General features: G+C 51.8%; 1 protein-coding gene across 1 annotated transcript in view; it reads right to left on the bottom strand.

Annotated features, from left to right (window-relative positions):
• The window catches only part of LAMC3 (laminin subunit gamma 3), a 527,783-nt gene that overhangs the window by 242,323 nt on the left and 258,957 nt on the right, over window positions 1-26,503 (bottom strand). Inside the window, exon 10 of the mRNA XM_069237073.1 lies at window positions 22,450-22,642. Within this exon, the coding sequence (XP_069093174.1) occupies window positions 22,450-22,642 (193 nt within the window). The remainder of the gene's footprint in view (window positions 1-22,449; window positions 22,643-26,503) is intronic.

Here is a 26,503-nt window from a genome sequence, read left to right as displayed (position 1 = left end):
GTGTGCACATCCTACAAGAGACTAGCCTGCCCTCACAAGATGAAGAATGTGTGCTCATCCTACAGGCGGCTAGCTTGTCCTCATAAGATGAAGGCCGTGGTCTCATCCTACAGGAGACTAGCCTGCCCTCACAAGATGAAGGCAATGGTCTCATCCTACAGGAGGCTAGCCTGCCCTCACAAGATGAAGGCTGGATGCTGATTCTAAGGGAGACTAGCCTGCCCTCACAAGATGAAGGCCGTGTGCTCATCCTACAGGAGGCTAGCCTGCCCTCACAAGATGAAGGCTGTGTGCACATCCTACAGGAGACTAGCCTGTCCTCATAAGACGAAGGCTCTGTGCTCATCCTACGGGAGAAAAGCCTGCCCTCATTAGATGAAGACTGTTTGGTCATCCTACAGGAACCCTACAGGAGACTAGCCTGCCCTCACAAGATAAAGGCTGTGTGCTCATCCTACAGGAGACTAGCCTGCCCTCATAAGATGAAGGCTGTGTGCTTATCCTAAGGGAGACTAGCCTGCCCTCATAAGAGGAAGGCTGTGTGCTCATCCTAAGGGAGACTAGCCTGTCCTCACAAGATGAAGGCTCTGTGCTCATCCTACGGGAGGCTAGCCTGCCCTCATAAGATGAAGGCTATGTGCCCATCATAAGGGAGACTAGCCTGTCCTCACAAGATGAAGGCTCTGTGCTCATCCTACGGGAAGCTAGCCTGCCCTCATAAGATGAAGGCTATGTGCTCATCCTAAGGGAGACTAGCCTGCCCTCATAAGATGAAGGCTGTGTGCTCATCCTAAGGGAGACTAGCCTGCCCTCATAAGATGAAGGCCGTGTGCTCATCCTACAGGAGACTAGCCTGCCCTCATAAGATGAAGGCCGTGTGCTCATCCTACAGGAGACTAGCCTGCCCTCACAAGATGAAGGCCGTGTGCACATCCTACAGGAGACTATCCTGCCCTCATAAGATGAAGGCCGTGTGCTCATCCTACGGGAGACTAGCCTGCCCTCACAAGATGAAGGCTGTGTGCTCATCCTACAGGAAAGTAGCCTGCCCTCACAAGATGAAGGCTGTGTGCTCATCCTACGGGAGGCTAGCCTGCCCTCACAGGATGAAGGCCGTGTGCTCATCCTACGGGAGACTAGCCTGCCCTCATAAGATGAAGTCCGTGTGCTCATCATCCTACGGGAGACTAGCCTGCCCTCACAAGATAAAGGCTGTGTGCTCATCCTACAGGAGACTAGCCTGCCCTCATAAGATGAAGGCTGTGTGCTCATCCTACAGGCGGCTAGCTTGTCCTCATAAGATGAAGGCTGTGTGCTCAACCTATGGGTGACTAGCTTGCCCTCATAAGATGAAGGCTGTGTGCTCACCTATGGGTGACTAGCTTGCCCTCATAAGATGAAGGCTGTGTGCTCATCCTACAGGAGACTAGCCTGCTCTCATAAGATGAAGGCTGTGGGCTCATCCTACAAGAGACTAGCCTATCCTCATAAGATGAAGACTGTGTGCTCATCCTACAGGAGACTAACCTGCCCTCACAAGATGAAGGCTCTGTGCTCATCCTACAGGAGACTAGCCTGCCCTCATAAGATGAAGGCAGTGTGCTCAACCTATGGGTGACTAGCCTGCCCTCATAAGATGAAGGCTGGGTGCTGATCCTAAGGGAGACTAGCCTGCCCTCATAAGATGAAGGCTGTGTGCACATCCTACAGGAGACTAGCCTGCCCTCACAAGATGAAGAATGTGTGCTCATCCTACAGGCGGGTAGCTTGTCCTCATAAGATTAAGGCCGTGGTCTCATCCTACAGGAGACTAGCCTGCCCTCACAAGATGAAGGCCATGGTCTCATCCTACAGGAGGCTAGCCTGCCCTCACAAGATGAAGGCTGGGTGCTGATTCTAAGGGAGACTAGCCTGCCCTCACAAGATGAAGGCTGTGTGCTCATCCTACAGGAGGCTAGCCTGCCCTCACAAGATGAAGGCTGTGTGCACATCCTACAGGAGACTAGACTGTCCTCAAAAGACGAAGGCTCTGTGCTCATGCTACGGGAGACTAGCCTGCCCTCATCAGATGAAGACTGTTTGGTCAACCTACAGGAACCCTACAGGAGACTAGCCTGCCCTCACAATATGAAGGCTGTGTGCACATCCTACAGGAGACCAGCCAGTCCTCATAAGATGAAGGCTGTGTGCTCATCCTAAGGGAGACTAGCCTGCCCTCATAAGATGAAGGCTGTGTGCCCATCCTAAGGGAGACTAGCCTGTCCTCACAAGATGAAGGCTCTGTGCTCATCCTACGGGAGGCTAGCCTGCCCTCATAAGATGAAGGCTATGTGCTCATCCTAAGGGAGACTAGCCTGTCCTCACAAGATGAAGGCTCTGTGCTCATCCTACGGGAAGCTAGCCTGCCCTCATAAGATGAAGACTATGTGCTCATCCTAAGGGAGACTAGCCTGCCCTCATAAGATGAAGGCTGTGTGCTCATCCTAAGGGAGACTAGCCTGCCCTCATAAGATGAAGGCCGTGTGCTCATCCTACAGGAGGCTAGCCTGCCCTCATAAGATGAAGGCCGTGTGCTCATCCTACAGGAGACTAGCGTGCCCTCACAAGATGAAGGCCGTGTGCACATCCTACAGGAGACTAGCCTGCCCTCATAAGATGAAGGCTGTGTGCTCATCCTACGGGAGACTAGCCTGCCCTTTCAAGATGAAGGCTGTGTGCTCATCCTACAGGAAACTAGCCTGCCCTCACAAGATGAAGAATGTGTGCTCATCCTACAGGCGGCTAGCTTGTCCTCATAAGATGAAGGCCGTGGTCTCATCCTACAGGAGACTAGCCTGCCCTCACAAGATGAAGGCCATGGTCTCATCCTACAGGAGGCTAGCCTGCCCTCACAAGATGAAGGCTGGATGCTGATTCTAAGGGAGACTAGCCTGCCCTCACAAGATGAAGGCCGTGTGCTCATCCTACAGGAGGCTAGCCTGCCCTCACAAGATGAAGGCTGTGTGCACATCCTACAGGAGACTAGCCTGTCCTCATAAGACGAAGGCTCTGTGCTCATCCTACGGGAGACTAGCCTGCCCTCATTAGATGAAGACTGTTTGGTCATCCTACAGGAACCCTACAGGAGACTAGCCTGCCCTCACAATATGAAGGCTGTGTGCACATCCTACAGGAGACTAGCCAGTCCTCATAAGATGAAGGCTGTGTGCTCATCCTAAGGGAGACTAGCCTGCCCTCATAAGAGGAAGGCTGTGTGCTCATCCTAAGGGAGACTAGCCTGTCCTCACAAGATGAAGGCTCTGTGCTCATCCTACGGGAGGCTAGCCTGCCCTCATAAGATGAAGGCTATGTGCCCATCATAAGGGAGACTAGCCTGTCCTCACAAGATGAAGGCTCTGTGCTCATCCTACGGGAAGCTAGCCTGCCCTCATAAGATGAAGGCTATGTGCTCATCCTAAGGGAGACTAGCCTGCCCTCATAAGATGAAGGCTGTGTGCTCATCCTAAGGGAGACTAGCCTGCCCTCATAAGATGAAGGCCGTGTGCTCATCCTACAGGAGACTAGCCTGCCCTCATAAGATGAAGGCCGTGTGCTCATCCTACAGGAGACTAGCCTGCCCTCACAAGATGAAGGCCGTGTGCACATCCTACAGGAGACTATCCTGCCCTCATAAGATGAAGGCCGTGTGCTCATCCTACGGGAGACTAGCCTGCCCTCACAAGATGAAGGCTGTGTGCTCATCCTACAGGAAAGTAGCCTGCCCTCACAAGATGAAGGCTGTGTGCTCATCCTACGGGAGGCTAGCCTGCCCTCACAGGATGAAGGCCGTGTGCTCATCCTACGGGAGACTAGCCTGCCCTCATAAGATGAAGGCCGTGTGCTCATCATCCTACGGGAGACTAGCCTGCCCTCACAAGATAAAGGCTGTGTGCTCATCCTACAGGAGACTAGCCTGCCCTCACAAGATGAAGGCTGTGTGCTCATCCTACAGGCGGCTAGCTTGTCCTCATAAGATGAAGGCTGTGTGCTCAACCTATGGGTGACTAGCTTGCCCTCATAAGATGAAGGCTGTGTGCTCACCTATGGGTGACTAGCTTGCCCTCATAAGATGAAGGCTGTGTGCTCATCCTACAGGAGACTAGCCTGCCCTCATAAGATGAAGGCTGTGGGCTCATCCTACAAGAGACTAGCCTGTCCTCATAAGATGAAGACTGTGTGCTCATCCTACAGGAGACTAGCCTGCCCTCACAAGATGAAGGCTCTGTGCTCATCCTACAGGAGACTAGCCTGCCCTCATAAGATGAAGGCAGTGTGCTCAACCTATGGGTGACTAGCCTGCCCTCATAAGATGAAGGCTGGGTGCTGATCCTAAGGGAGACTAGCCTGCCCTCATAAGATGAAGGCTGTGTGCACATCCTACAGGAGACTAGCCTGCCCTCACAAGATGAAGGCTGTGTGCACATCCTACAAGAGACTAGCCTGCCCTCACAAAATGAAGAATGTGTGCTCATCCTACAGGCGGCTAGCTTGTCCTCATAAGATTAAGGCTGTGGTCTCATCCTACAGGAGACTAGCCTGCCCTCACAAGATGAAGGCCATGGTCTCATCCTACAGGAGGCTAGCCTGCCCTCACAAGATGAAGGCTGGGTGCTGATTCTAAGGGAGACTAGCCTGCCCTCACAAGATGAAGGCTGTGTGCTCATCCTACAGGAGGCTAGCCTGCCCTCACAAGATGAAGGCTGTGTGCACATCCTACAGGAGACTAGACTGTCCTCAAAAGACGAAGGCTCTGTGCTCATGCTACGGGAGACTAGCCTGCCCTCATCAGATGAAGACTGTTTGGTCAACCTACAGGAACCCTACAGGAGACTAGCCTGCCCTCACAATATGAAGGCTGTGTGCTCATCCTACAGGAGACCAGCCAGTCCTCATAAGATGAAGGCTGTGTGCTCATCCTAAGGGAGACTAGCCTGCCCTCATAAGATGAAGGCTGTGTGCCCATCCTAAGGGAGACTAGCCTGTCCTCACAAGATGAAGGCTCTGTGCTCATCCTACGGGAGGCTAGCCTGCCCTCATAAGATGAAGGCTATGTGCTCATCCTAAGGGAGACTAGCCTGTCCTCACAAGATGAAGGCTCTGTGCTCATCCTACGGGAAGCTAGCCTGCCCTCATAAGATGAAGACTATGTGCTCATCCTAAGGGAGACTAGCCTGCCCTCATAAGATGAAGGCTGTGTGCTCATCCTAAGGGAGACTAGCCTGCCCTCATAAGATGAAGGCCGTGTGCTCATCCTACAGGAGGCTAGCCTGCCCTCATAAGATGAAGGCCGTGTGCTCATCCTACAGGAGACTAGCGTGCCCTCACAAGATGAAGGCCGTGTGCACATCGTACAGGAGACTAGCCTGCCCTCATAAGATGAAGGCTGTGTGCTCATCCTACGGGAGACTAGCCTGCCCTTTCAAGATGAAGGCTGTGTGCTCATCCTACAGGAAACTAGCCTGCCCTCACAAGATGAAGAATGTGTGCTCATCCTACAGGCGGCTAGCTTGTCCTCATAAGATGAAGGCCGTGGTCTCATCCTACAGGAGACTAGCCTGCCCTCACAAGATGAAGGCCATGGTCTCATCCTACAGGAGGCTAGCCTGCCCTCACAAGATGAAGGCTGGATGCTGATTCTAAGGGAGACTAACCTGCCCTCACAAGATGAAGGCCGTGTGCTCATCCTACAGGAGGCTAGCCTGCCCTCACAAGATGAAGGCTGTGTGCACATCCTACAGGAGACTAGCCTGTCCTCATAAGACGAAGGCTCTGTGCTCATCCTACGGGAGACTAGCCTGCCCTCATTAGATGAAGACTGTTTGGTCATCCTACAGGAACCCTACAGGAGACTAGCCTGCCCTCACAATATGAAGGCTGTGTGCACATCCTACAGGAGACTAGCCAGTCCTCATAAGATGAAGGCTGTGTGCTCATCCTAAGGGAGACTAGCCTGCCCTCATAAGAGGAAGGCTGTGTGCTCATCCTAAGGGAGACTAGCCTGTCCTCACAAGATGAAGGCTCTGTGCTCATCCTACGGGAGGCTAGCCTGCCCTCATAAGATGAAGGCTATGTGCCCATCATAAGGGAGACTAGCCTGTCCTCACAAGATGAAGGCTCTGTGCTCATCCTACGGGAAGCTAGCCTGCCCTCATAAGATGAAGGCTATGTGCTCATCCTAAGGGAGACTAGCCTGCCCTCATAAGATGAAGGCTGTGTGCTCATCCTAAGGGAGACTAGCCTGCCCTCATAAGATGAAGGCCGTGTGCTCATCCTACAGGAGACTAGCCTGCCCTCATAAGATGAAGGCCGTGTGCTCATCCTACAGGAGACTAGCCTGCCCTCACAAGATGAAGGCCGTGTGCACATCCTACAGGAGACTATCCTGCCCTCATAAGATGAAGGCCGTGTGCTCATCCTACGGGAGACTAGCCTGCCCTCACAAGATGAAGGCTGTGTGCTCATCCTACAGGAAAGTAGCCTGCCCTCACAAGATGAAGGCTGTGTGCTCATCCTACGGGAGGCTAGCCTGCCCTCACAGGATGAAGGCCGTGTGCTCATCCTACGGGAGACTAGCCTGCCCTCATAAGATGAAGGCCGTGTGCTCATCATCCTACGGGAGACTAGCCTGCCCTCACAAGATAAAGGCTGTGTGCTCATCCTACAGGAGACTAGCCTGCCCTCATAAGATGAAGGCTGTGTGCTCATCCTACAGGCGGCTAGCTTGTCCTCATAAGATGAAGGCTGTGTGCTCAACCTATGGGTGACTAGCTTGCCCTCATAAGATGAAGGCTGTGTGCTCACCTATGGGTGACTAGCTTGCCCTCATAAGATGAAGGCTGTGTGCTCATCCTACAGGAGACTAGCCTGCCCTCATAAGATGAAGGCTGTGGGCTCATCCTACAAGAGACTAGCCTGTCCTCATAAGATGAAGACTGTGTGCTCATCCTACAGGAGACTAGCCTGCCCTCACAAGATGAAGGCTCTGTGCTCATCCTACAGGAGACTAGCCTGCCCTCATAAGATGAAGGCAGTGTGCTCAACCTATGGGTGACTAGCCTGCCCTCATAAGATGAAGGCTGGGTGCTGATCCTAACGGAGACTAGCCTGCCCTCATAAGATGAAGGCTGTGTGCACATCCTACAGGAGACTAGCCTGCCCTCACAAGATGAAGGCTGTGTGCACATCCTACAAGAGACTAGCCTGCCCTCACAAAATGAAGAATGTGTGCTCATCCTACAGGCGGCTAGCTTGTCCTCATAAGATTAAGGCTGTGGTCTCATCCTACAGGAGACTAGCCTGCCCTCACAAGATGAAGGCCATGGTCTCATCCTACAGGAGGCTAGCCTGCCCTCACAAGATGAAGGCTGGGTGCTGATTCTAAGGGAGACTAGCCTGCCCTCACAAGATGAAGGCTGTGTGCTCATCCTACAGGAGGCTAGCCTGCCCTCACAAGATGAAGGCTGTGTGCACATCCTACAGGAGACTAGACTGTCCTCAAAAGACGAAGGCTCTGTGCTCATGCTACGGGAGACTAGCCTGCCCTCATCAGATGAAGACTGTTTGGTCAACCTACAGGAACCCTACAGGAGACTAGCCTGCCCTCACAATATGAAGGCTGTGTGCTCATCCTACAGGAGACCAGCCAGTCCTCATAAGATGAAGGCTGTGTGCTCATCCTAAGGGAGACTAGCCTGCCCTCATAAGATGAAGGCTGTGTGCCCATCCTAAGGGAGACTAGCCTGTCCTCACAAGATGAAGGCTCTGTGCTCATCCTACGGGAGGCTAGCCTGCCCTCATAAGATGAAGGCTATGTGCTCATCCTAAGGGAGACTAGCCTGTCCTCACAAGATGAAGGCTCTGTGCTCATCCTACGGGAAGCTAGCCTGCCCTCATAAGATGAAGGCTATGTGCTCATCCTAAGGGAGACTAGCCTGCCCTCATAAGATGAAGGCTGTGTGCTCATCCTAAGGTAGACTAGCCTGCCCTCATAAGATGAAGGCTGTGTGCACATCCTACAGGAGACTAGCCTGCCCTCACAAGATGAAGGCTGTGTGCACATCCTACAAGAGACTAGCCTGCCCTCACAAGATGAAGAATGTGTGCTCATCCTACAGGCGGCTAGCTTGTCCTCATAAGATTAAGGCCGTGGTCTCATCCTACAGGAGACTAGCCTGCCCTCACAAGATGAAGGCCATGGTCTCATCCTACAGGAGGCTAGCCTGCCCTCACAAGATGAAGGCTGGGTGCTGATTCTAAGGGAGACTAGCCTGCCCTCACAAGATGAAGGCTGTGTGCTCATCCTACAGGAGGCTAGCCTGCCCTCACAAGATGAAGGCTGTGTGCACATCCTACAGGAGACTAGACTGTCCTCAAAAGACGAAGGCTCTGTGCTCATGCTACGGGAGACTAGCCTGCCCTCATCAGATGAAGACTGTTTGGTCAACCTACAGGAACCCTACAGGAGACTAGCCTGCCCTCACAATATGAAGGCTGTGTGCATATCCTACAGGAGACCAGCCAGTCCTCATAAGATGAAGGCTGTGTGCTCATCCTAAGGGAGACTAGCCTGCCCTCATAAGATGAAGGCTGTGTGCCCATCCTAAGGGAGACTAGCCTGTCCTCACAAGATGAAGGCTCTGTGCTCATCCTACGGGAGGCTAGCCTGCCCTCATAAGATGAAGGCTATGTGCTCATCCTAAGGGAGACTAGCCTGTCCTCACAAGATGAAGGCTCTGTGCTCATCCTACGGGAAGCTAGCCTGCCCTCATAAGATGAAGGCTATGTGCTCATCCTAAGGGAGACTAGCCTGCCCTCATAAGATGAAGGCTGTGTGCTCATCCTAAGGGAGACTAGCCTGCCCTCATAAGATGAAGGCCGTGTGCTCATCCTACAGGAGGCTAGCCTGCCCTCATAAGATGAAGGCCGTGTGCTCATCCTACAGGAGACTAGCGTGCCCTCACAAGATGAAGGCCGTGTGCACATCCTACAGGAGACTAGCCTGCCCTCATAAGATGAAGGCTGTGTGCTCATCCTACGGGAGACTAGCCTGCCCTTTCAAGATGAAGGCTGTGTGCTCATCCTACAGGAAACTAGCCTGCCCTCACAAGATGAAGAATGTGTGCTCATCCTACAGGCGGCTAGCTTGTCCTCATAAGATGAAGGCCGTGGTCTCATCCTACAGGAGACTAGCCTGCCCTCACAAGATGAAGGCCATGGTCTCATCCTACAGGAGGCTAGCCTGCCCTCACAAGATGAAGGCTGGATGCTGATTCTAAGGGAGACTAGCCTGCCCTCACAAGATGAAGGCCGTGTGCTCATCCTACAGGAGGCTAGCCTGCCCTCACAAGATGAAGGCTGTGTGCACATCCTACAGGAGACTAGCCTGTCCTCATAAGACGAAGGCTCTGTGCTCATCCTACGGGAGACTAGCCTGCCCTCATTAGATGAAGACTGTTTGGTCATCCTACAGGAACCCTACAGGAGACTAGCCTGCCCTCACAATATGAAGGCTGTGTGCACATCCTACAGGAGACTAGCCAGTCCTCATAAGATGAAGGCTGTGTGCTCATCCTAAGGGAGACTAGCCTGCCCTCATAAGAGGAAGGCTGTGTGCTCATCCTAAGGGAGACTAGCCTGTCCTCACAAGATGAAGGCTCTGTGCTCATCCTACGGGAGGCTAGCCTGCCCTCATAAGATGAAGGCTATGTGCCCATCATAAGGGAGACTAGCCTGTCCTCACAAGATGAAGGCTCTGTGCTCATCCTACGGGAAGCTAGCCTGCCCTCATAAGATGAAGGCTGTGTGCTCATCCTAAGGGAGACTAGCCTGCCCTCATAAGATGAAGGCTGTGTGCTCATCCTAAGGGAGACTAGCCTGCCCTCATAAGATGAAGGCCGTGTGCTCATCCTACAGGAGACTAGCCTGCCCTCATAAGATGAAGGCCGTGTGCTCATCCTACAGGAGACTAGCCTGCCCTCACAAGACGAAGGCCGTGTGCACATCCTACAGGAGACTATCCTGCCCTCATAAGATGAAGGCCGTGTGCTCATCCTACGGGAGACTAGCCTGCCCTCACAAGATGAAGGCTGTGTGCTCATCCTACAGGAAAGTAGCCTGCCCTCACAAGATGAAGGCTGTGTGCTCATCCTACGGGAGGCTAGCCTGCCCTCACAGGATGAAGGCCGTGTGCTCATCCTACGGGAGACTAGCCTGCCCTCATAAGATGAAGGCCGTGTGCTCATCATCCTACGGGAGACTAGCCTGCCCTCACAAGATAAAGGCTGTGTGCTCATCCTACAGGAGACTAGCCTGCCCTCATAAGATGAAGGCTGTGTGCTCATCCTACAGGCGGCTAGCTTGTCCTCATAAGATGAAGGCTGTGTGCTCAACCTATGGGTGACTAGCTTGCCCTCATAAGATGAAGGCTGTGTGCTCACCTATGGGTGACTAGCTTGCCCTCATAAGATGAAGGCTGTGTGCTCATCCTACAGGAGACTAGCCTGCCCTCATAAGATGAAGGCTGTGGGCTCATCCTACAAGAGACTAGCCTGTCCTCATAAGATGAAGACTGTGTGCTCATCCTACAGGAGACTAGCCTGCCCTCACAAGATGAAGGCTCTGTGCTCATCCTACAGGAGACTAGCCTGCCCTCATAAGATGAAGGCAGTGTGCTCAACCTATGGGTGACTAGCCTGCCCTCATAAGATGAAGGCTGGGTGCTGATCCTAAGGGAGACTAGCCTGCCCTCATAAGATGAAGGCTGTGTGCACATCCTACAGGAGACTAGCCTGCCCTCACAAGACGAAGGCTGTGTGCACATCCTACAAGAGACTAGCCTGCCCTCACAAGATGAAGAATGTGTGCTCATCCTACAGGCGGCTAGCTTGTCCTCATAAGATTAAGGCCGTGGTCTCATCCTACAGGAGACTAGCCTGCCCTCACAAGATGAAGGCCATGGTCTCATCCTACAGGAGGCTAGCCTGCCCTCACAAGATGAAGGCTGGGTGCTGATTCTAAGGGAGACTAGCCTGCCCTCACAAGATGAAGGCTGTGTGCTCATCCTACAGGAGGCTAGCCTGCCCTCACAAGATGAAGGCTGTGTGCACATCCTACAGGAGACTAGACTGTCCTCAAAAGACGAAGGCTCTGTGCTCATGCTACGGGAGACTAGCCTGCCCTCATCAGATGAAGACTGTTTGGTCAACCTACAGGAACCCTACAGGAGACTAGCCTGCCCTCACAATATGAAGGCTGTGTGCACATACTACAGGAGACCAGCCAGTCCTCATAAGATGAAGGCTGTGTGCTCATCCTAAGGGAGACTAGCCTGCCCTCATAAGATGAAGGCTGTGTGCCCATCCTAAGGGAGACTAGCCTGTCCTCACAAGATGAAGGCTCTGTGCTCATCCTACGGGAAGCTAGCCTGCCCTCATAAGATGAAGGCTATGTGCTCATCCTAAGGGAGACTAGCCTGCCCTCATAAGATGAAGGCTGTGTGCTCATCCTAAGGGAGACTAGCCTGCCCTCATAAGATGAAGGCCGTGTGCTCATCCTACAGGAGGCTAGCCTGCCCTCATAAGATGAAGGCCGTGTGCTCATCCTACAGGAGACTAGCGTGCCCTCACAAGATGAAGGCCGTGTGCACATCCTACAGGAGACTAGCCTGCCCTCATAAGATGAAGGCTGTGTGCTCATCCTACGGGAGACTAGCCTGCCCTTTCAAGATGAAGGCTGTGTGCTCATCCTACAGGAAACTAGCCTGCCCTCACAAGATGAAGAATGTGTGCTCATCCTACAGGCGGCTAGCTTGTCGTCATAAGATGAAGGCTGTGGTCTCATCCTACAGGAGACTAGCCTGCCCTCACAAGATGAAGGCCATGGTCTCATCCTACAGGAGGCTAGCCTGCCCTCACAAGATGAAGGCTGGATGCTGATTCTAAGGGAGACTAGCCTGCCCTCACAAGATGAAGGCCGTGTGCTCATCCTACAGGAGGCTAGCCTGCCCTCACAAGATGAAGGCTGTGTGCACATCCTACAGGAGACTAGCCTGTCCTCATAAGACGAAGGCTCTGTGCTCATCCTACGGGAGACTAGCCTGCCCTCATTAGATGAAGACTGTTTGGTCATCCTACAGGAACCCTACAGGAGACTAGCCTGCCCTCACAATATGAAGGCTGTGTGCACATCCTACAGGAGACTAGCCAGTCCTCATAAGATGAAGGCTGTGTGCTCATCCTAAGGGAGACTAGCCTGCCCTCATAAGAGGAAGGCTGTGTGCTCATCCTAAGGGAGACTAGCCTGTCCTCACAAGATGAAGGCTCTGTGCTCATCCTACGGGAGGCTAGCCTGCCCTCATAAGATGAAGGCTATGTGCCCATCATAAGGGAGACTAGCCTGTCCTCACAAGATGAAGGCTCTGTGCTCATCCTACGGGAAGCTAGCCTGCCCTCATAAGATGAAGGCTATGTGCTCATCCTAAGGGAGACTAGCCTGCCCTCATAAGATGAAGGCTGTGTGCTCATCCTAAGGGAGACTAGCCTGCCCTCATAAGATGAAGGCCGTGTGCTCAACCTACAGGAGACTAGCCTGCCCTCATAAGATGAAGGCCGTGTGCTCATCCTACAGGAGACTAGCCTGCCCTCACAAGATGAAGGCCGTGTGCACATCCTACAGGAGACTATCCTGCCCTCATAAGATGAAGGCTGTGTGCTCATCCTACGGGAGACTAGCCTGCCCTCACAAGATGAAGGCTGTGTGCTCATCCTACAGGAAAGTAGCCTGCCCTCACAAGATGAAGGCTGTGTGCTCATCCTACGGGAGGCTAGCCTGCCCTCACAGGATGAAGGCCGTGTGCTCATCCTACGGGAGACTAGCCTGCCCTCATAAGATGAAGGCCGTGTGCTCATCATCCTACGGGAGACTAGCCTGCCCTCACAAGATAAAGGCTGTGTGCTCATCCTACAGGAGACTAGCCTGCCCTCATAAGATGAAGGCTGTGTGCTCATCCTACAGGCGGCTAGCTTGTCCTCATAAGATGAAGGCTGTGTGCTCAACCTATGGGTGACTAGCTTGCCCTCATAAGATGAAGGCTGTGTGCTCACCTATGGGTGACTAGCTTGCCCTCAAAAGATGAAGGCTGTGTGCTCATCCTACAGGAGACTAGCCTGCCCTCATAAGATGAAGGCTGTGGGCTCATCCTACAAGAGACTAGCCTGTCCTCATAAGATGAAGACTGTGTGCTCATCCTACAGGAGACTAGCCTGCCCTCACAAGATGAAGGCTCTGTGCTCATCCTACAGGAGACTAGCCTGCCCTCATAAGATGAAGGCAGTGTGCTCAACCTATGGGTGACTAGCCTGCCCTCATAAGATGAAGGCTGGGTGCTGATCCTAAGGGAGACTAGCCTGCCCTCATAAGATGAAGGCTGTGTGCACATCCTACAGGAGACTAGCCTGCCCTCACAAGATGAAGGCTGTGTGCACATCCTACAAGAGACTAGCCTGCCCTCACAAAATGAAGAATGTGTGCTCATCCTACAGGCGGCTAGCTTGTCCTCATAAGATTAAGGCTGTGGTCTCATCCTACAGGAGACTAGCCTGCCCTCACAAGATGAAGGCCATGGTCTCATCCTACAGGAGGCTAGCCTGCCCTCACAAGATGAAGGCTGGGTGCTGATTCTAAGGGAGACTAGCCTGCCCTCACAAGATGAAGGCTGTGTGCTCATCCTACAGGAGGCTAGCCTGCCCTCACAAGATGAAGGCTGTGTGCACATCCTACAGGAGACTAGACTGTCCTCAAAAGACGAAGGCTCTGTGCTCATGCTACGGGAGACTAGCCTGCCCTCATCAGATGAAGACTGTTTGGTCAACCTACAGGAACCCTACAGGAGACTAGCCTACCCTCACAATATGAAGGCTGTGTGCTCATCCTACAGGAGACCAGCCAGTCCTCATAAGATGAAGGCTGTGTGCTCATCCTAAGGGAGACTAGCCTGCCCTCATAAGATGAAGGCTGTGTGCCCATCCTAAGGGAGACTAGCCTGTCCTCACAAGATGAAGGCTCTGTGCTCATCCTACGGGAGGCTAGCCTGCCCTCATAAGATGAAGGCTATGTGCTCATCCTAAGGGAGACTAGCCTGTCCTCACAAGATGAAGGCTCTGTGCTCATCCTACGGGAAGCTAGCCTGCCCTCATAAGATGAAGGCTATGTGCTCATCCTAAGGGAGACTAGCCTGCCCTCATAAGATGAAGGCTGTGTGCTCATCCTAAGGGAGACTAGCCTGCCCTCATAAGATGAAGGCTGTGTGCACATCCTACAGGAGACTAGCCTGCCCTCACAAGATGAAGGCTGTGTGCACATCCTACAAGAGACTAGCCTGCCCTCACAAGATGAAGAATGTGTGCTCATCCTACAGGCGGCTAGCTTGTCCTCATAAGATTAAGGCCGTGGTCTCATCCTACAGGAGACTAGCCTGCCCTCACAAGATGAAGGCCATGGTCTCATCCTACAGGAGGCTAGCCTGCCCTCACAAGATGAAGGCTGGGTGCTGATTCTAAGGGAGACTAGCCTGCCCTCACAAGATGAAGGCTGTGTGCTCATCCTACAGGAGGCTAGCCTGCCCTCACAAGATGAAGGCTGTGTGCACATCCTACAGGAGACTAGACTGTCCTCAAAAGACGAAGGCTCTGTGCTCATGCTACGGGAGACTAGCATGCCCTCATCAGATGAAGACTGTTTGGTCAACCTACAGGAACCCTACAGGAGACTAGCCTGCCCTCACAATATGAAGGCTGTGTGCACATCCTACAGGAGACCAGCCAGTCCTCATAAGATGAAGGCTGTGTGCTCATCCTAAGGGAGACTAGCCTGCCCTCATAAGATGAAGGCTGTGTGCCCATCCTAAGGGAGACTAGCCTGTCCTCACAAGATGAAGGCTCTGTGCTCATCCTACGGGAGGCTAGCCTGCCCTCATAAGATGAAGGCTATGTGCTCATCCTAAGGGAGACTAGCCTGTCCTCACAAGATGAAGGCTCTGTGCTCATCCTACGGGAAGCTAGCCTGCCCTCATAAGATGAAGGCTATGTGCTCATCCTAAGGGAGACTAGCCTGCCCTCATAAGATGAAGGCTGTGTGCTCATCCTAAGGGAGACTAGCCTGCCCTCATAAGATGAAGGCCGTGTGCTCATCCTACAGGAGGCTAGCCTGCCCTCATAAGATGAAGGCCGTGTGCTCATCCTACAGGAGACTAGCGTGCCCTCACAAGATGAAGGCCGTGTGCACATCCTACAGGAGACTAGCCTGCCCTCATAAGATGAAGGCTGTGTGCTCATCCTACGGGAGACTAGCCTGCCCTTTCAAGATGAAGGCTGTGTGCTCATCCTACAGGAAACTAGCCTGCCCTCACAAGATGAAGAATGTGTGCTCATCCTACAGGCGGCTAGCTTGTCCTCATAAGATGAAGGCCGTGGTCTCATCCTACAGGAGACTAGCCTGCCCTCACAAGATGAAGGCCATGGTCTCATCCTACAGGAGGCTAGCCTGCCCTCACAAGATGAAGGCTGGATGCTGATTCTAAGGGAGACTAGCCTGCCCTCACAAGATGAAGGCCGTGTGCTCATCCTACAGGAGGCTAGCCTGCCCTCACAAGATGAAGGCTGTGTGCACATCCTACAGGAGACTAGCCTGTCCTCATAAGACGAAGGCTCTGTGCTCATCCTACGGGAGACTAGCCTGCCCTCATTAGATGAAGACTGTTTGGTCATCCTACAGGAACCCTACAGGAGACTAGCCTGCCCTCACAATATGAAGGCTGTGTGCACATCCTACAGGAGACTAGCCAGTCCTCATAAGATGAAGGCTGTGTGCTCATCCTAAGGGAGACTAGCCTGCCCTCATAAGAGGAAGGCTGTGTGCTCATCCTAAGGGAGACTAGCCTGTCCTCACAAGATGAAGTCTCTGTGCTCATCCTACGGGAGGCTAGCCTGCCCTCATAAGATGAAGGCTATGTGCCCATCATAAGGGAGACTAGCCTGTCCTCACAAGATGAAGGCTCTGTGCTCATCCTACGGGAAGCTAGCCTGCCCTCATAAGATGAAGGCTGTGTGCTCATCCTAAGGGAGACTAGCCTGCCCTCATAAGATGAAGGCTGTGTGCTCATCCTAAGGGAGACTAGCCTGCCCTCATAAGATGAAGGCCGTGTGCTCATCCTACAGGAGACTAGCCTGCCCTCATAAGATGAAGGCCGTGTGCTCATCCTACAGGAGACTAGCCTGCCCTCACAAGATGAAGGCCGTGTGCACATCCTACAGGAGACTATCCTGCCCTCATAAGATGAAGGCCGTGTGCTCATCCTACGGGAGACTAGCCTGCCCTCACAAGATGAAGGCTGTGTGCTCATCCTACAGGAAAGTAGCCTGCCCTCACAAGATGAAGGCTGTGTGCTCATCCTACGGGAGGCTAGCCTGCCCTCACAGGATGAAGGCCGTGTGCTCATCCTACGGGAGACTAGCCTGCCCTCATAAGATGAAGGCCGTGTGCTCATCATCCTACGGGAGACTAGCCTGCCCTCACAAGATAAAGGCTGTGTGCTCATCCTACAGGAGACTAGCCTGCCCTCATAAGATGAAGGCTGTGTGCTCATCCTACAGGCGGCTAGCTTGTCCTCATAAGATGAAGGCTGTGTGCTCAACCTATGGGTGACTAGCTTGCCCTCATAAGATGAAGGCTGTGTGCTCACCTATGGGTGACTAGCTTGCCCTCATAAGATGAAGGCTGTGTGCTCATCCTACAGGAGACTAGCCTGCCCTCATAAGATGAAGGCTGTGGGCTCATCCTACAAGAGACTAGCCTGTCCTCATAAGATGAAGACTGTGTGCTCATCCTACAGGAGACTAGCCTGCCCTCACAAGATGAAGGCTCTGTGCTCATCCTACAGGAGACTAGCCTGCCCTCATAAGATGAAGGCAGTGTGCTCAACCTATGGGTGACTAGCCTGCCCTCATAAGATGAAGGCTGGGTGCTGATCCTAAGGGAGACTAGCCTGCCCTCATAAGATGAAGGCTGTGTGCACATCCTACAGGAGACTAGCCTGCCCTCACAAGATGAAGGCTGTGTGCACATCCTACAAGAGACTAGCCTGCCCTCACAAGATGAAGAATGTGTGCTCATCCTACAGGCGGCTAGCTTGTCCTCATAAGATTAAGGCCGTGGTCTCATCCTACAGGAGACTAGCCTGCCCTCACAAGATGAAGGCCATGGTCTCATCCTACAGGAGGCTAGCCTGCCCTCACAAGATGAAGGCTGGGTGCTGATTCTAAGGGAGACTAGCCTGCCCTCACAAGATGAAGGCTGTGTGCTCATCCTACAGGAGGCTAGCCTGCCCTCACAAGATGAAGGCTGTGTGCACATCCTACAGGAGACTAGACTGTCCTCAAAAGACGAAGGCTCTGTGCTCATGCTACGGGAGACTAGCCTGCCCTCATCAGATGAAGACTGTTTGGTCAACCTACAGGAACCCTACAGGAGACTAGCCTGCCCTCACAATATGAAGGCTGTGTGCACATCCTACAGGAGACCAGCCAGTCCTCATAAGATGAAGGCTGTGTGCTCATCCTAAGGGAGACTAGCCTGCCCTCATAAGATGAAGGCTGTGTGCCCATCCTAAGGGAGACTAGCCTGTCCTCACAAGATGAAGGCTCTGTGCTCATCCTACGGGAGGCTAGCCTGGCCTCATAAGATGAAGGCTATGTGCTCATCCTAAGGGAGACTAGCCTGTCCTCACAAGATGAAGGCTCTGTGCTCATCCTACGGGAAGCTAGCCTGCCCTCATAAGATGAAGGCTATGTGCTCATCCTAAGGGAGACTAGCCTGCCCTCATAAGATGAAGGCTGTGTGCTCATCCTAAGGGAGACTAGCCTGCCCTCATAAGATGAAGGCCGTGTGCTCATCCTACAGGAGGCTAGCCTGCCCTCATTAGATGTAGGCCGTGTGCTCATCCTACAGGAGACTAGCGTGCCCTCACAAGATGAAGGCCGTGTGCACATCCTACAGGAGACTAGCCTGCCCTCATAAGATGAAGGCTGTGTGCTCATCCTACGGGAGACTAGCCTGACCTTTCAAGATGAAGGCTGTGTGCTCATCCTACAGGAAACTAGCCTGCCCTCACAAAATGAAGGCTGTGTGCTCATCCTACGGGAGGCTAGCCTGCCCTCACAAGATGAAGGCCGTGTGCTCATCCTACGGGAGACTAGCCTGCCCTCACAAGATGAAGGCCGTGTGTTCATCCTACGGGAGACTAGCCTGCCCTCACAAGATGAAGGCTGTGTGCTCATCCTACAGGAGACTAGCCTGCCCTCATACGATGAAGGCTGTGTGCTCATCCTACAGGCGGCTAGCTTGTCCTCAAGATGAAGGCTGTGTGCTCAACCTATGGGTGACTAGCTTGCCCTCATAAGATGAAGGCTGTGTGCTCACCTATGGGTGACTAGCTTGCCCTCATAAGATGAAGGCTGTGTGCTCATCCTACAGGAGACTAGCCTGCCCTCATAAGATGAAGGCTGTGGGCTCATCCTACAGGAGACAAGCCTGCCCTCACAAGATGAAGGCTCTGTGCTCAACCTATGGGTGACTAGCCTGCCCTCATAAGATGAAGGCTGGGTGCTGATCCTAAGGGAGACTAGCCTGTCCTCATAAGATGAAGGCTGTGTGCTCATCCTACAGGAGACTAGCCTGCCCTCATAAGATGAAGGCTGTGTGCTCAACATATGGGTGACTAGCCTGTCCTCATAGGATGAAGACTGTGGGCTCATCCTACAGGAGGCTAGCTTGCCCTCATAAGATGAAGGCCGCGTGCTCATCCTACAGGAGGCTAACCTGCCCTCACAAGATGAAGGCTGTGTGCTCATCCTACGGGAGACTAGCCTGTCCTCACAAGATGAAGGTTGTGTGATCATCCTACAAGAGGCTACCCTGTGTTAGTGACAAAAACCTCTGCTCTTCCTACAAGAGACTGGAAATGAACAATCTCAGTGTAAAATGGAATTATTTAATGAATGTTATCTATTAAAATTGAGAAACAACTTGTCCTCATGGCTTCATTCTTATACTTACAGATGTTAAAATTAGGACTGAAGAGTAAGTCCGCCATTTGACGTGTGAGTCATTTAAGTGAATGCACATTTTGCTGGCAAAACAAAACTCACCTTTGAAGTGCATCTTTCAAAGAGTACAGCAAAATCAAGTTCTTGAGGGTCATTGAAGGGTCGTGATTCCCTGTGACATCCCAGCAGAGACATGCACCTCCCTCCTGTCATGATTCCTCGTCCTATCAGAAGCAAGCTCTTCTGTGCTGCCCAGATTCCCTGGGTCATTCTTTGTCAGACCAGTCTCCTCTCATGCACTTAGGCTCTGTGTCGTCCTATTAGAGACAAGTCCCTCACAAGATGAAGGCCGTGTGCTCATCCTACAGGAGGCTAGCCTGCCCTCAAAAGATGAAGGCTGTGTGCACATCCTACAGGAGACTAGCCTGTCCTCTTAAGACGAAGGCTCTGTGCTCATCCTACGGGACTCTAGCCTGCCCTCATTAGATGAAGACTGTGTGGTCATCCTACAGGAACCCTACAGGAGACTAGCCTGCCCTCACAAGATGAAGGCTGTGTGCACATCCTAAAGGAGACTAGCCTGTCCTCATAAGATGAAGGCTGTGTGCTCATCCTACAGGAGACTAGCCTGCCCTCATAAGATGAAGGCTGTGTGCTCATCCTACAGGAGACTAGCCTGCCCTCATAAGATGAAGGCCGTGTGCTCATCCTACAGGAACCCTACAGGAGACTAGCCTGCCCTCACAAGATGAAGGCTGTGTGCACATCCTAAAGGAGACTAGCCTGTCCTCATAAGATGAAGGCTGTGTGCTCATCCTACAGGAGACTAGCCTGTCCTCATAGGATGAAGACTGTGGGCTCATCCTACAGGAGGCTAGCTTGCCCTCATAAGATGAAGGCCGCGTGCTCATCCTACAGGAGACTAACCTGCCCTCACAAGATGAAGGCCGTGTGCTCATCCTACGGGAGACTAGCCTGCCCTCACAAGATGAAGGCCGTGTGCACATCCTACGGGAGACTAGCCTGCCCTCACAAGATGAAGGCCGTGTGCACATCCTACGGGAGACTAGCCTGCCCTCACAAGATGAAGGCCGTGTGCACATCCTACGGGAGACTAGCCTGCCCTCACAAGATGAAGGCTGGGTGCTCATCCTACGGGAGACTAGCCTGCCCTCACAAGATGAAGGCCGTGGGCTCATCCTACGGGAGACTAGCCTGCCCTCACAAGATGAAGGCCGTGGGCTCATCCTACGGGAGACTAGCCTGCCCTCACAAGATGAAGGCCGTGGGCTCATCCTACAGGAGACTAGCCTGCCCTCATAAGATGAAGGCCGTGGGCTCATCCTACAGGAGACTAGCCTGCCCTCATAAGATGAAGGCTGTGGGCTCATCCTACAGGAGACTAGCCTGTCCTCACAAGATGAAGGCTCTGTGCTCATCCTACAGGAGACTAGCCTGCCCTCATAAGATGAAGGCAGTGTGCTCAACCTATGGGTGACTAGCCTGCCCTCATAAGATGAAGGCTGGGTGCTGATCCTAAGGGAGACTAGCTTGCCCTCATAAGATGAAGGCTGTGTGCTCATCCTACAGGAGACTAGCCTGCCCTCATAAGATGAAGACTGTGTGCTCATCCTACGGGAGACTAGCCTGCCCTCATAAGATGAAGACTGTGTGCTCATCCTACGGGAGGCTAGCCTGCCCTCACAAGATGAAGGCTGTGTGCTCATCCTACGGGAGACTAGCCTGCCCTCACAAGATGAAGGCCGTGGGCTGATCCTACGGGAGAATAGCCTGCCCTCAGAAGATGAAGGCCTTGGGCTGATCCTACGGGAGACTAGCCTGCCCTCACAAGATGAAGGCCGTGGGCTCATCCTACAGGAGACTAGCCTGCCCTCACAAGATGAAGGCCGTGTGCTCATCCTACAGGAGACTAGCCTGCCCTCACAAGATGAAGGCCGTGTGCACATCCTACGGGAGACTAGCCTGCCCTCACAAGATGAAGGCCGTGTGCTCATCCTACGGGAGACTAGCCTGCCCTCACAAGATGAAGGCCGTGTGCTCATCCTACGGGAGACTAGCCTGCCCTCACAAGATGAAGGCCGTGTGCTCATCCTACGGGAGACTAGCCTGCCCTCATAGGATGAAGACTGTGTGCTCATCCTACGGGAGACTAGCCTGCCCTCATAAGATGAAGGCCGCGTGCTCATCCTACAGGAGGCTAACCTGCCCTCACATGATGAAGGCTGTGTGCTCATCCTACGGGAGAGTAGCCTGTCCTCACAAGATGAAGGTTGTGTGATCATCCTACAAGAGGCTACCCTGTGTTAGTGACAAAAACCTCTGCTCTTCCTACAAGAGACTGGAAATGAACAATCTCAGTGTAAAATGGAATTATTTAATGAATGTTATCGATTAAAATGTAGAAATAACTTGTCCACATGGCTTCATTCTTATACTTACAGATGTTAAAATTAGGACTGAAGAGTAAGTCCGCCATTTGACGTGTGAGTCATTTAAGTTAATGCACATTTTGCTGGCAAAACAAAACTCACCTTTGAAGTGCATCTTTCAAAGAGTACAGCAAAATCAAGTTCTTGAGGGTCATTGAAGGGTCGTGATTCCCTGTGACATCCCAGCAGAGACATGCACCTCCCTCCTGTCATGATTCCTCGTCCTATCAGAAGCAAGCTCTTCTGTGCTGCCCAGATTCCCTGGGTCATTCTCTGTCAGACCAGCCCCCTCTCATGCACTTAGGCTGTGTCGTCCTATTAGAGACAAGTCCCTCCTTCCTGCTCTGATTGTATCATCCTATCAGATACAAGTCCCTCCTTCCTGCTCTAATTGTATCATCCTATCAGAGACAAGTCCCTCCTTCCTGCCCAGACTTCTTTTTGTAACATCCTATCAGAGATAAGCCCTCTTACTGCCTTTAGGTTTGTGCCATGCTATCAGAGACAAGAGTCTTCTTCCTGCCCAGATTTATTTTGTATCATCCTATCAGAGATAAGCCTTCCTCCTGCCCTGAGTGCTGCATCTTCCTATCCGAAACAAGTCCCTCTCTCCTGCCTGGATTATTTGTGCCATTCTATCAGAGATAAGCCCCTCTTCCTGCCTGGAGGCTCTGTGACATTTTATCAGAGATTAGCATCATCACAATGACATTCATTTTTTCTGCTATTGCTGTGTCTTTTTGTCATTTTATTTATGTCTCAGAATCGTGTTACTCTGTGGGGGCATTGCACGAATGGAAGAGGGGTGTGCTCCCATTTGATGAGGTATTTCTGTTGTTTCTGCACCTGGTTCATGATATTACCTGAACACGAGCTCCCTCTGGTGGGCAGTGCAGAAGCTGCAGTCTTCGGAGGAAGAGCTGGTGAGGGACACGGTCCTCCCATCACCCTCCAGGACCAGGGAGATGGGAGGGAAGACGACCTGGTCCTCGGGGACTCGGACCCTGACAGACACCTGCTGTCCAAAGCTCAGGTGCTGCTGCCCCAGGAATCTACCTAAAGAAAGAGAAAGGGGGGAGTTTGTTGTTGTTTGTGGCACACGTGTGCCTTGACATTAATTAGGAGTAGAGAAGGACAACAGCTGCTCCCCTGGTTCTTCCTTGCTTTCCCTGACATATGCCCCTGTGCTGAGATTCGGGAAAGGGGTGGTGGAGAGGGGCAGGGGGCTTCAAAAAGTGGAGGCAGAGGCCACATGAGCAGGAGGTAGACAGTTCTTTCTTCAGATCACCCCTACCTGCTGCCTCAGCTCCAAAGCTATGAGCAGGATCACTGGAATTATGCGGTAGGAGAGGGTCAAATTATGCGGCGGGGTGCAGTAAATTATGTGGCACGAAAAGGCGAATTATGCAGGAATGCCTGACCCAGACTATGCATATCCATGAGTCTCAGATCAAAAATACTGAATATCTAGATGGACTGCACTATTTGTGCGATGTGCTCATTTTTGAGGTCCATCGCCCTATGAACCAGAGCAAGCAAGAGAAATGCAAAAAGGAGGGAAAGACAGGGAGGAAAAACGCAACAGCGGGAGAGAGAAGGGGAGAAAATGATCCTGCAAGAGTGAGATAAAGAAACAGGAAGTGTTGGGTGGTAGAAGAATGAGGTAGAAGTGTAGGGTGGAGAGAGAGAAAGCAATATTTTCATAATAATTGTTTTACACTTCTATCGACATTAATATGTAGCATGCAAATTAGCTAACCTAGGTCGCATTTTAAACATGGCTAACATCTGGTTGCCATCTTGGTTTCCTATTGTATCTTTTTAATCCAGGACAAGTTGGCTCCACGTCTATTATCTCAATGGGCTCTTGGTGTTCTGCTCTAATGTGAATTGTTTTCTTTAATGCAATTCTTGTAGAATGTGCTAATGAGCTGTTGCAATGCACCTGCAGAGCTCAGCTTGGCCTAATGTACCACGTTAAGTGGCTGATAACTGCAAATGTCAAGGACATTAGGAGTAGGGGTGGATGTAAAATTCCGCTGTGCCAGCACAGTTCGCAGAGTTTTGCCCACTCAGCGTTTCACTTGCAGCCCAGAGTTCTGGCACAACTCCACCAACCGCTGCATGGCGGAATGTTTTCTCACGCATGGCTCGCCAACATTAAGTTGGTGAGCACAGGTGAGAATTTGCTTCCCGTAGCACAATATTCAGGCTCTAGAACGCCTCCCGGCGAGATTTCTCAACACAGGTGGTGGCAACAGATTGGAATGAGTAAGCTGCCACTTGAGTAGAAAATCTACTTGAGCGGCAGAAAGTTGCAACATCCTCTGACCCAGCACGTGGTGCAGTTCGCATTGATTTTAAAATCTGTGTGGAAGAAGCTCTTGGCGCTAAAAATCAGCGCAAGCAGAGGAGCAGATCTGATTCCTCCCACTCGCAGAACTCCGGGGAATCAAACTCCATGCATTCCGCCCACCCCTAATTTAGAGTAGCCACATTGTGTAGTTGCTTCAGAAAATGGTGACTTCATGTTATCTGCTTGTGCCTTAATTTGATTGGTCCATTAGTTGGGAACCATTCGTAGGTGAATCACATGTTAGAATTGTGTGATTTAGGTGAATGCAATGGAGAAGATTCTCTGGAATCTTCTTAGCTCGACTCTTAGGCAAATGCTTTTTTCTGAACTTCTTAGCAGAACCTTTCCCTGACTTAGCAGGGTATGGTGCCATCTTTATGGGAAAACTAACTTCTAACTTCTTTCTTTTGAGACAACTTAATAATAGCTTGTCTTTGTTTTATGGGCTTTTAATTGCTTAGACGATATTGACTAACAAGTTCATGTATTGATTTAAAATTGCAACTAATTTGATGATTTGAGTTTGTAGCTTTGCTAATCTTTGATAAATATTTATGGGTTGAAACTTAACTTCTCTCTGTCTTCCTTGTCGAGCCAAATGTGCTTCACGTATTGAAATGTAGTGAATTTTGATTTTCGCCTCAGTAGGAACTAAGGGTAAATCAAAGAGCACTTTATAAACCTGACATTGCACCAGAATTTGCACAAAGCAAAACGCTCTATCAGAAGTAAGAGGCATGGAGTGGATTCACAGCTAGGCAGCCTTGGCAGCTCCAGCGTTCGGCTGTTGCAGGCTCCAATAAATATTTTTTGGCCTCATCCCTTATTTGTTTTTACAAATCAAATATTGGGTGGAGCTTACACCTGCACGAAAAGAGAAAACTTAGGGCCTCATTTACAAACATTTGGCGTAGGGCAGCACCGCAAGCCTTTTAGCTGCGTTGCGCGGCCCTACACCAAATCGAAAGGGCAGGAATGTATTGTATTTACGAGATACAGTGCATTCCTCTCCTTTCAGCCAGCGCCGGCACAGAAATTGCTGTCGAACACCAACGCAGACACCCTTGCACCAGTCTGCATTGTTGCCACAATTGTTTTTGTGCAGGAAGGACACCTTCCTGCACAAAAGCAATCAAAGGAGGCGTTTTCCTCATGCAGCACATATAAAAAGAGGAAAAAACTAGGAAAAATAAAGTTATTTCCCCTCTGTACACCTCCCCCGGGGAGGGACAGAGTTTTAAACTGTAAATTTCACACTTGCATAGCAAACTCACCCAAGGCGCTGTACGCATACTGCTGTGGAACCCCTCCTGGCTTTTCCTGTGAGGTGCCCACTCCTGGGAAACCCCCAGGGTGAAGCCAGGCATCCAAGTGCTGTCAGGGCCGTTGTGGAGATTAAGCAAGCTATTGCCCAGAGTTAGACCCATTAATTAGATTAGGCACTGAGGCGAGAATTATCAGGTCCAAGGGAATTGAACCCAAGACCCGCTGAGGCAGGAATTGAACCCTGGTCCTGGGCCAGATCTCTGCATCAGGGTCTGCCGCTCTAACCATTGTGCCACACTTCTCCACTCCACGGTTCTGACACATTCCCAGGTCTACGGATTCCGGGTGTTGTGTGGATAAACCCACTGCAAGGCCCATGGAATGCCTCCTTGAGGTACAGTGAGGCAGGGCACTTACTCCATATCTAAGAGGCCATGAAAAGCCTCACAGGGTGGCACTCCGGAGTAGGCCTCTTGTAAATGAGGCCCTTAGAGTACAACCCCTTGTTACCCAAGGTTCAGGGTCTTTGGGGCAGCAGCAGAAATATTGAATACATCTAGAAAGTTGTCTGCCTGATTTAACAGTTTGATGAATGAGTACTGCTTACAAAAAGCGAACTAAAATATGTTAGGTCAACCTATGTTCGGTGCACTTCTGTAGTTCTTCCCTCTCACCCCTCAGCAGACACCAGAGGCAGCTGTGGGGCACCAGGATGGGACAAGGGGTCGGTGCTGTGATGATTCTGGGATTAAAGAGCGTGTGATGTCACTTCCGCTAGGGCTGACATTTTGGTGAAACGACATCTGTACAAATGCAGCCTGGATCCTTCTCCACTGGGCCAATCATTCCAGACCGTGTCATCAACAGGAGACTATCTCGCCATTCATGCGTGAGCAGGGGGTGAAAATACCCACGGGGGGCGTCACTCTCGGTGGGGGATTTGTCCTCAGTGAATCTCGGTCGTCATGCAAGCGTCCTGTGCAACTAGGTTGGGAAATGACGCAAAAACGTGGTGTCTACCATTTAATCATATATGGGGGTTGCCTAGCAACCCCCCCCCCCTTGTCGCAGAGTTAGTAAAAGCCGACCGAGAGTGAAATGTGCATTAGGAACATGGGCATATCAGAGGTGCAAACAAACCTCAAAGTGCAGAACCTTTTAAGATCTCTGCTGGGAGCACCTCAGGGCAGGCCTTCAGAGAGGCCTTTGATGGAGTGAGATGGGACCGTCGCTGAAGGGGTTCTCAGGCTGCCACGAGGCGTGTTGTTGAAATAATTGCTGGTTTCTACCAGTTG

Source organism: Pleurodeles waltl, chromosome 6 (assembly GCF_031143425.1).
Source record: "Pleurodeles waltl isolate 20211129_DDA chromosome 6, aPleWal1.hap1.20221129, whole genome shotgun sequence".
Taxonomy (NCBI): domain Eukaryota; kingdom Metazoa; phylum Chordata; class Amphibia; order Caudata; family Salamandridae; genus Pleurodeles; species Pleurodeles waltl.
The sequence above is the reverse complement of the archived record's forward strand: the minus strand, read 5'-3'. Positions and strand labels throughout refer to the sequence as shown.